The following is a 13,808-nucleotide window of genomic DNA, read 5'->3' on the forward strand; positions in this document are numbered from 1 at the left end:
CAGTCCATCCCGTACCTCTCCGTACAACCGGTAACCCATCCGTACAGTCTGTCCCGTACCTTTCTGTACAACCGGTCAGCAGTAGCCCCTAACTAGTCCATGCCCCGTTCGTACCTCTCCGTACAGCCCGTCAGCAGCCCATTAGCAGCCCTTTGCCTTAGCCAACAGTTACCTCGGCTAGCAGCCCAAACACACTAACCCTAACCCCGAGTTGGGCTAAACCCCCAACCCAACCCAAGGGTAGGTTAAGCTAGGAGGGTCAATAGAAAGCCAATTATGGATTGGCCTATCCTCTCCTCCAAGTCCCCCTCAACTCCTTCAACCTCCATTAGGACTCGGTACTCTACAGTTGCAGCCATGACACCCTCTCCATATGCACAGAATTACCAACAAGAGAGCTTAAAATGACCCATCCTTGGGCAACAAGATCGGATTTTTTATTTGCAGCAGGTAGTGAGAGAGCTACGATTGGAACTGGCAGAAGTAAAGGCTCAACTTCACATTCTGGAAGGGCCTGGTAAGAAGGCAGTGATCCACTTCCAGGATCAGGTTTGCATTGGGCTATATTTACTTGAGATGCGCCGACGTAGAGAGAGCCTACTAGTACAGATCAGAGAGCAGCAGGAGGCGATCAAGCCACATGACAAAGAGGCTGACAGAGCACAGCGTCACCTCAGACTTCTATGCATTTGAGTCAGCCCCAGGACACATTGGGATGGAGGTGGAGGAGATAGCTGACATGCGGGCGGCCTGGATTTCTGAGAGAGGGATGCAGAGACCACTTGCAGCACGAAGAGTGACCAGAGCACACTCTATTGAGGTCTGTCCTATCACAGCTTTCCTCAGAGGAGACCGCCGGAGGCGAGGGGTTACTCTGAACACAGCCCAACGGGTTCACAGATCAAGAAGACTACGTCTTCCTCCGCCACCACAGCATGACACAGCCCGACAGAAGCGGATCCGAGACATTTTCACTGCTCACAGGCAAGCTACGATGGTGCTGGGCTTTGGCTTCCCAGCCTGAGTCTCAGATCTCAGCATGTTACAGCTCTCAGATAGTTGCTAGTTGCTAGTCTCCGGGTTATATATCTGATTGTGCCCAAGCTATTGAGCTCTGTAGAGTTATCAGGTTATCAGCCTATCAGCTTATAAGTTTATCAGTTTAGTAGTCTTAGCACCCAGCAAGGGCCTTAGTGCGCCCTTTGCTCCAGCCCACTGAGGCTTGTATCAGATCATCCTTTTGGTGTACTTTTTCTCTTGTCCCATAGGCCCATGAGGTCTTCTGCGGACGTTAATACGGACCAGGCTGATGGAAAGACTACAGGATATTGGAGTACCACATGAGATGCAGTGGGGGATATATGCCTTGTACGAGACGGTGATGGGCCGAGTTAGAGCACCTAGAGGGCTGTCAGATGCAGTTATCAGTACTATTGGCGTGAAGCAGGGGTGCCCTCTCTCTCCCACACTATTTGGCATATACATTGATGAGCTCTCAGAGTATATCAACAGGATAGGAGGACCCGGAGCCAGCCTAGCAGGAGTGTTGATACCCATACTGCTCTATGCAGATATGTAGTTTTGATTGCAGATTCTCCGGAAGGATTACAAAGACATTTAGATGCGCTACAGGTTTTTTGTGAGGACAGGGATCTAACAGTAAACCTTGGGAAAACCAAGGTGATGGTATTTAATACTACACAGGCTTGGGTGACGCGCTCAGCACAACGATTCACTTTCAAAGGTGAGACAGTAGAGCAGGTACGATCTTATGTGTACCTCGGGGTGATCTTTTCTAGTCCACAATTTTCACTGAGAGCCACGATTGATGCCAGATTGGATAGAGGCTATGCAGCTTTGGGGGCACTAGAGAGACAGTATGCACATGTACAGTTTCAAGAGCCACGCACAAAATTATGGTTGTTTGAGACATTGGTGGTGCCCACATTATTTTACGGTGCAGCTATATGGGGCCCCAGTGTAGGGGGTGCAACTGAGTGGAGGAGATTGGAAAGGCCATTAGTGACATTGATTTCCCGCATGATCCGGAGCAAGCCATCTGTACCACATCCGATAATACGAGCTGAATTAGCAGCTGCTCCACTAGTGACTGAGGCTCTGTTCCAGGCAGTAACTTGCATACATAGATTGTGGGATCTACCTGGCTCCAGATATGCACGGTTGGCTATGATATCATCCAGGCAGCTAGCAAAGGAGGGTCGAACATGGTGCTGGTATGCTCAGCTACAGAGATGGTTTGTAGAGCATGAGTTGACAATGGATGCACTCCCACCCTTTCAATACAGTTTGGATTGTCCCAAGTTAGACCTGTCTCACCATGACTGAAACAAGATCATTAGAGCTGATATTGTCAAGTTGGAGACTGAGAGAACCTGGACTAGACCACATGAGCCCTTAGGGAAGAAGATGGCATACTACCAAAGCCATTTTCTTCATTTATCTCCAGATGAACTTATAGCCAGGCCAGCATACATGGACACACACCTATCTCACGGGCTACGTAGTATTATTGGCCAAATTCGAACCTCATCACATCAGTTGAGAATAGAGACAGGGAGATACACCCACACAGCCCCTCAGGATCGAATATGTCAGTTATGCCAGCAGGAGGAGGAGACAGAGGAGCATTACGTATGTAGATGCACGGTATATTATGAAATCCGAGGAAGATACCACTGTCTATTCAAAAAAGGATTTGGCCCACTCCGTAGGGTGATGGAGTACGAAGATCGAGAATGCTTGGGTTTGTTTTTATCAGAGTTCAAGCGACATAGAGAGACTTTGTTAGGCAAAGTACACTCAGAGACTTCTCAGCTAGTTTTATGCCCTCCCCGCCATCAGAAATCCCTGGCGCCACCACCACCTTATCACACACAGGCAGATTGCCACACTCTAGTGGTGTGATTTTGGACCGAGCCATCGCCATATCCAAGTCACGGAGGCCCAGGCTCCCAAGACCCCGTGCCCGGCACCCATATCTTCATCGGATCAGTGCCATCATTGCCAAACACAGGAAACGTGTGGCACCGAGTTATGAGATCCTAGAGCTGCCCATGATTGGGATTTTTGACATAAGAAGAGTGCAAACCTCTTATTGATTAGCTTTCTGCCTATGCTGATCAATTGGAACTTTTAGTAAATACTTGCTTGGTATTTCATTACTTTTGGGTCACTTGCAGTCCCTCTGACTGTAAGTACCTTTAGTAGCTCTCAGCCTTCAGCTTATTTATTTTGTTGTTCTCTTTGATGAGACAACACTAGCAGATGTATCAACTGTTTTAGTCTCATAGGCCGTTTGGCCTTTCAGAGAAGTTAATATATATCTATCTATCTATCTATCTTTCTATCTCTCTCTCTCTCTCTCTCGTTTAGTGAATTGGTGGCATGGGCTGCCATGTGGTGCTCGCTCTCTCTCTCTCTCTCTCTCTCTCTCTCTCTCTCTCTCTCTCTCTCTCCACCTGGATGGACTTTAGGTCTTCTTTGATACACATGACTTGAAGGTCAACCTTGGGAAAACCAAGGTGATGATCTTCAACACTTCCAGACCCGCTATGCACCGAGAGCAGTTCCTCTTCGTCGGCGACCCTGTTGAGATAGTTGACTCTTACACATACTTGGGCGTTGTCTTCTCAGGCCCGATCTTCACGATGCGCCCGGCCATGCAGGCCAGGATCAGCCGGGGCTACGCCACTCTTGCCAGGCTGGAGCGACACCGCTACCACTCCCACTTCCAGGACCCGCGGACCAAGTCTCTCCTTTTTTATTCTTTGGTCTGCCCAGCAGGCATGTATGGTAGCCCGTGGTGGGGAGCCGACCTTTCAGACACAGAGTGGGCTCGAGTCGAGCGCCTACAGATACTGATGTTTGATCCGCAACAAACCATCGATACCACACCAGATCATTCTAGCAGAGTTCGGTGCCTCACCCCTACAGCTCGATGCGGCTTTCCAGGCTATCACTTATCTACACAGAGTCAGGGATTTCAGCTGCTCCTCCGACAGTCGCCTCCACCTACCTTGGCTAGCCCTATCCTCCTCTATGGCCTTATCCGTTGATGGGGACCAACGATGCTGGTATAGTCATCTTTCCAGTTGGTTCACCCGACTCGGCCTCGACTTAGACCGGTTGCCTCCTTTTTAGTACAGCCTCGACGCTCCACCATCTCCCCTCTCCCCCACTGACCAGGAGGTCAACCGGCTCATTCGAGCGGATCTGCTCCAGCTCCACACCTGGCGGACATGGTTTCTTCACCCCGAGCTTCCTGTGAAGCTCGACTTCTACCGCCGACACTGCCTCCAAATCTCTAGGAGGGCTTCATCACACCTCCGGGTTACACACAGCTTCATCTACCACATGCGCTCCGGATCTCCCTCGGTCAGTTTCACACCGATTACGAATCGAGAGCGGACGCACAGAGGGTATCCCACGAGAGGACCGCCTTTGCCCACTTTGCGACTTGCAAGAGATCGAGTCGGAGGAGCACTTTGCTTTCAGATGTCCTATCTATTATGCCATTCGAGGCCGGTACCACTACCTCTTCCGCGACAGATTCGGCCCCCTCCCACACATGATGCAGTTCCCGGATCAGCGATGCCTAGCCGCTTTCTTACACGAGATGACTCGCCACCGAGATACCTCTCTCTGAGCACGGCGACGCGCAGCACACACAGCGTGAGGACACCCAGCGGCCCATCACTGATTTCTTTCAATCACAGGATACCTCTCCTCAGTCTAGCCGACGACGCAAACGTGAGCGAGAGCCAGAGCCACGACAACTGCGCCAGCGGACAAACTCACCCATCCGAGTCCATGACATCTCGTCTCTGCTCTCTGCCCGCCCCACCGGGGTTACCGTTGCCCTCATCCATAGGGCCACCGCCACCCCCGACGACGGAGCTCAACTAGGCCGCGTGATGTCAGACGCCAATCATCTATCGCAGGGTTTTTTCCGGCCTCTCATTTGACGGCCCCTCTATGATTGGTCTCTGACGATCACCACCTGCACATATATATTGTATCTCCCCCCTCTGCCCCATTTTTGGTGCCCCCCCCTTCTTTTTTGTATCATCTAGAGGTAGACACATATTTTTTGTATCAGGACTAGACACATCGTCCTTCATAACCTCTTTTTTTGTAGAAACAGTTGGCTGGCCCGTTTTGAGACCGCCACCGTTATGCTCATTGTATCATTTATCTTTAGTCTCATAGACCTTCACGGTCTCCCAAAGACTTTAATAAACTTTCTTTCTTTCTTTCTTTCTTTCTCTCCCCCCCCCCTCCGGCCCTGCTCTCTTCCTCCCCTCCGCCTTGCTCACCACTCCGCCTCTTGGGGACTAGGGGGGAGACCCTTCGGTCCAAACTCACGTACGCGAGGAGATGGGGAAGGGGAATGGTGACAAAGGGAAAACACAAAAGCAACTCAGCTTGGAGGACTTCAACTAACGTAGCAACCGGAGCGGTTTGACAGTGGACAGCACCGTGGCCCAAAAGAAAGGGGCCCACCAGAAGCCCATGCCACTCAGCACATCCTCGACCTCTATGGTTACCACCACTATTTCACCACCATCATCCGCCTCATCATCTACGCCATCTCTTTAGGGGTGTGCTAGACACCTCTAGCTCCCCTTCTTTCCTCTCCCCCACCCCCACCTCTGCCACCTCCTCCGCTACCCCCTGCTCTCTCCCTGCGCTACCCCCTCCACTAACCCCTCCGTACCCCCTCGCTACCTCTGCTACCCCCCGCTACCTCTGCTACCCCCTCCGCTACCCCTACTACCCACCCGCTACCCCCCGCTACCCCCTCCACTAAACCCCACGCTACCTCGCCACCCCCTGCTACCTCACTACCCCCCGGCTACCTCACTATCCTCTCGCTAACCCCCCCGCTACCTCGCTTTACACCCCTCTCTACCCCCGCTGCTCCCTCCGCTAACACCCCCGCTACCCCTCTCTACCCCCCGCTACCCCCTCGCTTACCCCCCTCTCCCCCTCCCCAAAAAAAAAAAAGGAAAAAAAAAAAGGGGGGGGGGGGGGAGCAGCTTCGACCTCCTGCAGTCCCTTCTTTGCCCCCATAATGAAAGGAACTGGGGGATGAGGACAAGAGACTAGGCGGGCCAAATCTGCATACGCGAGGAGATAGGGAACGGGAACGGTGACAAGGCGAAAACACAAAAGCAACTCAATCTGGAGAACATCAACAAACGCAGCAACCGGAGCGGTTTGACAATGGACAGCACCGCGGCCCAGAAGAAAGGGGCCCACCCAAAGCCCATGCCGCTCACCACATCCTCGACCTCTATGGTTACCACCACTATTTCACCACCATCATCCGCCTCATCATCTACGCCACCTCTCTCCTCCCCCTCTCTTGCATCATTATCACAGGTCTCCTCTCCAGTAGCCTCACCACTGGCCCCATTCGCCACGGCTCCACAGTACTTTCCCCTCGTATCACCTCTACCTCTCAGTCAGCCACCCTTCATCACCTCGTACAACCTCACTACTCCCACATATCACTCCCCTACCCGGATCATATTGTCCCCACCCTCAGTACAACCTCAGCAGTCCACCTTCATTCCAACCCCTCTCGAGATCCAGTTCCCACCTAGACCAGGACATCATAGGCCCCCGCCAGATGCTTGGGACTCCCTATTGGCTGAGATACACAGCATCCGGGCCTGTCAGGCAGAGCTGACACATTACACCCAGGAGCAGGCCCGATACACCCAGGAGCAAGACTGCATTATACACGAGCAGGGCACCCTTATCCAGGGACTCAGACACGACATCACACATCTTCGAATGGAGCTCAGGACCCTCACAGCAGCGCCTGGAGGGACCCGAGTCACAGAGATGGAGACACAAATAGCGACGATACAGTCGGCTATAGCAGAGACGACTGGATGGGTGGACGTGACAAAACAAGAGCCCGCAAAGGCAACCGTTTCAGCCGCCATACAAGAACAGCAGAAGAGGGCTTCGAAGGCCCTAAACATCCAAATACGAGGGATCACGCGACACAGCACTAACACCACTACGACGCCCATGGAGGAGGCGATTACCTTTGTGACCACCACCATGGGGGTCCCCGACCATGGCATAGAGGGAGCATGCCGTGTTGGGAGAGATCCCAACTGCAAGCAGCCCCTAGTCATTCGCTTCAGAGATTCACATGCTCGTCTAGCGACATTCCGACGCCGAGCCTCTCTACGAGAGCATCCCACCCTGTCCATGGACGAGCACTTGACACCACTACAGATTGAGGAGCGACAAGTTCTTCTGCAGCAGCGGGATGTTGCCCACAAGGAGGGGAAATGGGCCGTGGTCCGAGATGGAAGGTTGTTGACCGGCACCCGTCGAGCTCCAACCCGTACCCCCTAGAGGGACGGGGCCCATGAGACTCAGGTTTTCGAGACCCTAGACTGCACCATTTGGAACTGTAATGGCACCTTATGGTCAGACCCAGGAAACTTCTCGGAGTCTTATAGAGGACGAGACATAGTCTATTACACGGAGACAACACCAGAGCCCAGAGCGTCCACTACCGATAGTCAGTGGCTACACATGGTAGTCAACCTTCAGGGATGAGACGAGGGACACAAGAGGAGTATGAGGATCAGGCGGGGTCGCAGTATTGTACAGGTCTTCGCTCGCTGGATCCATCTCCATTGAGAGGAAGGACGCACACTCCCGATTCATGTGGATCCGGATCCGATGCACAGACACCCGTGACCTTTTCATAGCAATATGCTACTTCCCGCCAGACACATCCCACTTCGCCAGAGTGGCACGAGAAGAGGGTGAGACATCTCCATATGCACCCTTACATCAGGATATCCCAGACCTTTCAGCCCGCAGGGAAGTTCTCCTTGTTGGAAACTTCAACGCCAGGACGAGTACACGACAAGCACCACTCCTGGACTTCCGAGACGACACTATCATGCTTCCAGACATGGACCTAGACGGAGCAGGTATGACTAGGACCTCATCAGACCGACACGGGCCTGTTACACCATATGGACACGCGCTCCTTGATTTGGGCAGGATGCATGATCTCATCATCTACAACGGGCTCGACCTATGGCGCTCCTCAGCTGGTTTTACTTGCTTCCCACACGGGGGGGGGCACTAGTGTAGTAGATTACATCACGGGATCCCCTACCTTCACTTCACGTATCACCGACTTCACCGTAGCACCACTCCCTCCAGGAGCTGATCACACATACCTATTCTTCACTATCGCCACCCCATGCTTAGCCACACCACACACACCACATAGGAAGCACGACACCTACCATGACATACACTTTGATCACAGCCTCTCACCCGCCTACTCTGGACGCCTAAACAGACTCCTAACCTACATCGATCACATACCTCTCATAGAGGACCGTGCTGCCCTGATTAGTCGCACACTCCACGAGGCTGCCCTCCAAATCTTTCCCCACACCACACGATCCACTAGACCACCACCTCTTGGTTCTGTACCCTGCAACAATTGGTACGATGCGGAGTGCAAGCATTATCGCCGACAGCTCCGACTTGAAACCAAATGTCACCTCCCGAACACACCAGACACACTACGCAAGTACCGACATCTCGTACGTCGGAAGAAGCAAGCTTTTCTTCGTCAAAATGAGAAGGAGCTGCTGCACATCTTGTACAGCAACAACTCTAAGGATTTTTTACGGAGATTCCTTGAGCGTAGGTCCCCATCACCCCTCACCGACACGAGAGTCTGGCACACGTTTGCACACCATCTATATCATGTCCCACACCAGCCCACTCCAGACCTCATACACACACCTCGTCCCACCACTTGCACGTTGTTCACCAGAGGGGGAGTCAAGGACGCGACATTGAAACTGCACAATGGCCGAGCTAAGGATCACGAGGGGCTATGCAGTGAGTTTATCGCATATGGGATCGACACGTTAGCCCCGATCCTAGCAAAGCTATTCAATGACGATGTTTGCCTTGGCTTCCCCCGCACTTGGACACTTAACACCATCACCCCCATCCACAAGGTAGGGGATCCCATGGACCCGAGTAACTACATGACTATCATGATTGGACATGTGATGTCCAAGATCTATGCAGCTGTATTGGATGCATCGGTCAACCTGTTCACAGAGATGAGAGGGCTCAGAGCAGAGGGTCAGGCCAGTTTCAGGCGAGACCATGGGACTATGGATCACATACTCACACTCAGGAGTGTCATTGAGGAGGCCAGATCACCGAAGGAGAGGGTATACTGTTGCTTTGCGGATTTTCGCAAAGCCTTTGACACAGTACCTCGAGCTCGTCTTATCACACGCCTACAAACACTGGGATTTGATCGGGAGATCATCTGGGCAGTCATGGCACTGTATGAGAGAGTCTCAGGCCGAGTTCGTACAGGCGCAGGTTCGATACATGAGATCCTGAGTACCATAGGGGTCAAACAGGGTTGTCCCTTATCATCGACCGTGTTTGGCCTCTACATCGATGAGCTTGAGACTTTCATGGGAACGTTCGGAGGGACCGGTTGCTCACTTGCCAATATCATCATCAGGATTCTTCTTTATGCAGATGACGTGGCACTCTTGTCGTCCACACCCGAGGGGCTGCAGCGACACCTGGATGCATTGCAGGCTTTTTGTTTATCCCATGATTTGGAGGTCAACCTTAGAAAGACCAAGGTCGTGATCTTTAACACCTCTCGAGCAAACATGCAACGAAAACAGTTTACTTTTACTTTGGGTGGGTCACCAATTGAGATCGTATCCTCATACACTTACTTGGGGGTCATCTTCTCCGGCCCGATCTTCACGATGAGACCAGCGATGCAGGCCAGACTGAGCAGGGGATACGCCTCACTGGCTCGGCTAGAGAGACAGTGCTTTCACTCCCACTTCAAGGACCCTTGGACCAAGGCTCTTCTCTTCGACTCCTTGGTCCGACCAGCCGGTATGTATGGCAGCCCTTGTTGGGGGCCTAACATGTTAGAGATAGAGTGGACACGGGTGGAGCGCTTGCAGATCCTCATGCTCTCACGCATGATCCGAGGGAAACCGTCTGTACCACATCGCATCATTCAGGCCGAGTTTGGTGCTTCTCCACTCCAACTAGATGCACCCTTTCAGACCATCACATATCTACACCGAGTTAGATCATATGGGGACTGCACATCAGCGAGACAGAGGTTGCCATGGTTGGCTCTCGATTCCTCCATGAGGTTGGCAGCAAAGGGAGACGAGCGATGCTGGTATGCACGGACTCACAGATGGTTTGTGAGACTAGGGTTCCACATCGATAGGATACCTCCTTTTCTATACAGTTTAGATGCCCCTCCAGGACTCCCACCCACCATCCCCATTGGGCCACATACCAACCAGGTCATTCGAGACGATCTCCTGCAGCTACACACCTTTAGGACCTGGTTGGAGCTGAGGGAGCTTCCAGTGAAGTTGAGTTTCTACAAAGATTACTGTCTTCGCATTTCGGAGAAGGGATTCATCACACCACCGGGGTACACTGAGCTTCATATGCCTCACTCACTACGGATCTCCATCGGACAGTTTCGGGTATCATCACACCGCCTCCGCATAGAGAGCGGCAGAGCAGAGGGGATTCCTAGGGAGCATCGCTTATGCATACTGTGCGACTGTCAGGAGGTTGAGTCGGAGGAGCATTTTATTTTCAAGTGCCCAGTGTACTACGAGATCCGAGGTCGCTACCACTGCCTCTTCAAAGACGGCTCCGGGCTCCTTTCCAGATTCCTCGCCTACCCAGATCAAAGATGCCTCGTGGCCTTCATTCACGAGGGAATCCGACATAGAGAGTACTTACTCAGGCGACGGGGCTTGGCCACATCATCAGACACCTCTCAGAGCAGGATCACAGAGTTCTTTCCATCGAGTGACATTGATCGTCCAGTCTCTAGCCGCCGACGTGACAAAGACCCCGACCCGACGATCGCAGCATGACACACAAGACATCGAGGGGACACACAGATCACTCTAGGGGACCTCCCGTCATTGTTTAGACCCAAGATACGTCCCACGGGAGTCACGGTGGCTCTGGTCTTGCGTCGAGCCTCGTCCAGGAGACCAAGACGCACGGCACCCCTTAATGGGTACCAGCGTCCCATCACCGGCTATGCACCAGCCAGGGGGACATGACATACGGAGGATTCCACTCCACTCTAGTCCTTTTCTTTTCATTGTTACATCCAGATGTATTTGATTATGTATGATTAGACTTACGATTCAGCACAGGTGATGATGCTTGTTTCAATAGCTCCACCCTTACTGTGATTTGTATCAAGTTTTCTTTCAGTCTCATAGACCCATCGGTCTTCCGAAGACTCTAATAAAATTTCTTTCTTTCTTTTCTTTCTTTCTCTCCTCCCCCTCTCGTGCATCATCATCTCAAGTCTCATCTCCAGTAGCCCCAGCACTAGCCCAACCGGCCACGGCTCCACGGTACTGTTCCCTCATATCCCCTCTACCTCTCAGTCAGCCACCCTTCATCACCTCGTCCGGCCTCGCTACTCCTACATACCACTCTCCCGCCCAGATCACGCTGTCCCCACCCCCAATGCAACCTCAGCAGCCCACCCTCATTCCCAACCCTCCCGAGATCCAATTCCCACCTGGACCAGGATATCTTAGGCCCCCACCAAATGCTTGGGACTCCCTCTGGGCTGAGATACAAAATATCCAAGCCTGTCAGGCAGAGCTGACACATTACACTCAAGAGCAGGCCCGATACACCCAGGAGCAGGCCTGCATTATACACGAGTAGGGCACCCTTATCCGAGGGCTCAAACACGATATCACACAGCTTCGAGAGGAGCTCGAGATCCTGAGAGCAGCGGCTGGAGGGACCCCAGTCACAGAGATGGAGGCACAGATAGCCACGATTCAATCGTTACTGAAAGCTATGTGTCTAAGCATAAGACACAATGGGAGCAGTATTTTCCCTTAGTGGAATTTGCTCACATACCACACATAGAGGACCGTGCTCCCTTATTAGTCGCACACTCCACAAGGCTGCCCTCCAAATCTTTCACCACACCACACGGTCCACTAGACCACCACCTCTTGGTTCTGTATGCTGGAACAATTGGTACGATGCAAGGTGCAAGGCTTATCGCCGACAACTTTGACTTGAAACCAGATGTCACCTCCCGAACACACTAGACACGGTACGCAAGTACCGACGTCTCATACGTTGGAAGAAGCAGGTATTTCTTCGTCAAAATGAAGAGTTGCTGAACATCTTGTATAGCAACAACTCTAAGGATTTTTGGCGGAGATTTCTTGAGCGTAAGTCTCCATCACCCCTCACCGACACCAGAGTTTGGCACACGTATGCACGCCATCTTTATGATGTCCCACATCAGCCTACTCCAGATCTCATACACACACCTCGCCCCACCACTTGCATGTTATTCACCAGAGGGGGAGTCAAGGACGCGACATTGAAACTACACAATGGCCGAGCTAAGGATCACGAGGGGCTATGCATTAAGTTTATCGCATATGGGATCGACACCTTAGCCCCGATCCTAGCAAAGCTATTCAATGACGCTGTTTACCTTGGCTTTCCCCGCACTTGGACACTCAACACCATCACCCCCATCCACAAGGCAGGGGATCCCATGGACCGGAGTAACTACATGACTATCATGATTGGACATGTTATGTCCGAGATCTATGCAGCAGTATTGGATGCGTCGGTCAGCCTATTCGCAGAGATGAGAGGGCTCAGAGCAGAGGGTCAGGCCGGTTTCAGGACTGTCATTGAGGAGGCCAGATCACGGAAGGCGAGGGTATATTACTGCTTTGTGGATTTCCGCAAAGCCTTTGACACAGTACCTTGAGCTCGTCTCATCACACGCCTAAAACACTGGGATTTGATCAAGAGATCATCTGGGCAATCGTGGCACTTTATGAGAGTCTCAGGCCGAGTTCGGACAGGCACAGGTTGGACAGATGAGATCTTGAGTACCGTAGGGGTCAAACAAGGTTGTCCCTTATCACCAACCCTGCTTGGCCTCTACATCGATGAGCTTGAGACTTTCATGGGAGCTTCCAGAGGGACCGGTTGCTCAGTTGCCGATATCATCATCAGGATTCTTCTTTATGCAGATGACGTGGCACTCTGATTGTCCACACCCGAGGGACTCCAGCGACACCTACATGCACTGCAGGCTTTTTGTTTATCCCATGATTTGGAGGTCAACGTTGGCAAGACCAAGGTCATGATCTTTAACACTTCTCGAGCAGACATGCAACGGAAGCACTTTACTTTTACTTTCGGTGGGTCACCAATTGAGATCGTATCCTCATACACTTACTTGGGGGTCATCTTCTCCGGCCCGATCTTCACGATGAGACCAGTGATGCACGCCAGACTAAGTAGGGAATACACCTCACTGACTCGGCTAGAGAGACAATGCTTCCACTCCCACTTTCAGAGCCCTTGAACCAAGGCTCTTCTCTTCGACTCCTTGGTCCGACCAGCCGGTATGTATGGAAGCCCTTGTTGGGGACCTGACATGTCAGAGATAGAGTGGACACGGGTGGAGCGCCTGCAGATCCTCATGCTCTCATGGATGATCCGGGGGAAACCATCTGTACCACATCACATCATTCAAGCCGAGTTTGATGCTTCTCCACTCCAGCTACATGCAGTCTTTCAAACCATCACATATCTACACCGGGTTGGATCATATGGGGACTGCACATCAGGGAGACAGAGGTTGCCATGGTTGGGCTCTCGATTCCTCCATGAGGTTG

General features: G+C 52.2%; 1 protein-coding gene across 1 annotated transcript; it reads left to right on the top strand.

Annotated features, from left to right (window-relative positions):
* The first annotated feature begins 1,668 nt into the window (after positions 1-1,668).
* On the top strand, positions 1,669-2,540 carry LOC147896857 (uncharacterized). The gene has a single exon (XM_087381061.1). The coding sequence runs from the start codon at positions 1,684-1,686 to the stop codon at positions 2,344-2,346; it is 663 nt and encodes a 220-aa protein (XP_087237187.1). The 5' UTR covers positions 1,669-1,683; the 3' UTR covers positions 2,347-2,540.
* Positions 2,541-13,808: the final 11,268 nt, after the last annotated feature.

Source organism: Dipteris shenzhenensis, chromosome 11 (assembly GCF_047967505.1).
Source record: "Dipteris shenzhenensis isolate YYH24624 ecotype China chromosome 11, Dip_SZ_1.0, whole genome shotgun sequence".
Lineage (NCBI taxonomy): Eukaryota > Viridiplantae > Streptophyta > Polypodiopsida > Gleicheniales > Dipteridaceae > Dipteris > Dipteris shenzhenensis.

What these genes read in the sequence shown, in the direction of transcription:
- LOC147896857 (XM_087381061.1), top strand. Translation starts at nt 1,684, where the DNA reads ATGGTATTTAATACTACACAGGCTTGGGTGACGCGCTCAGCACAACGA.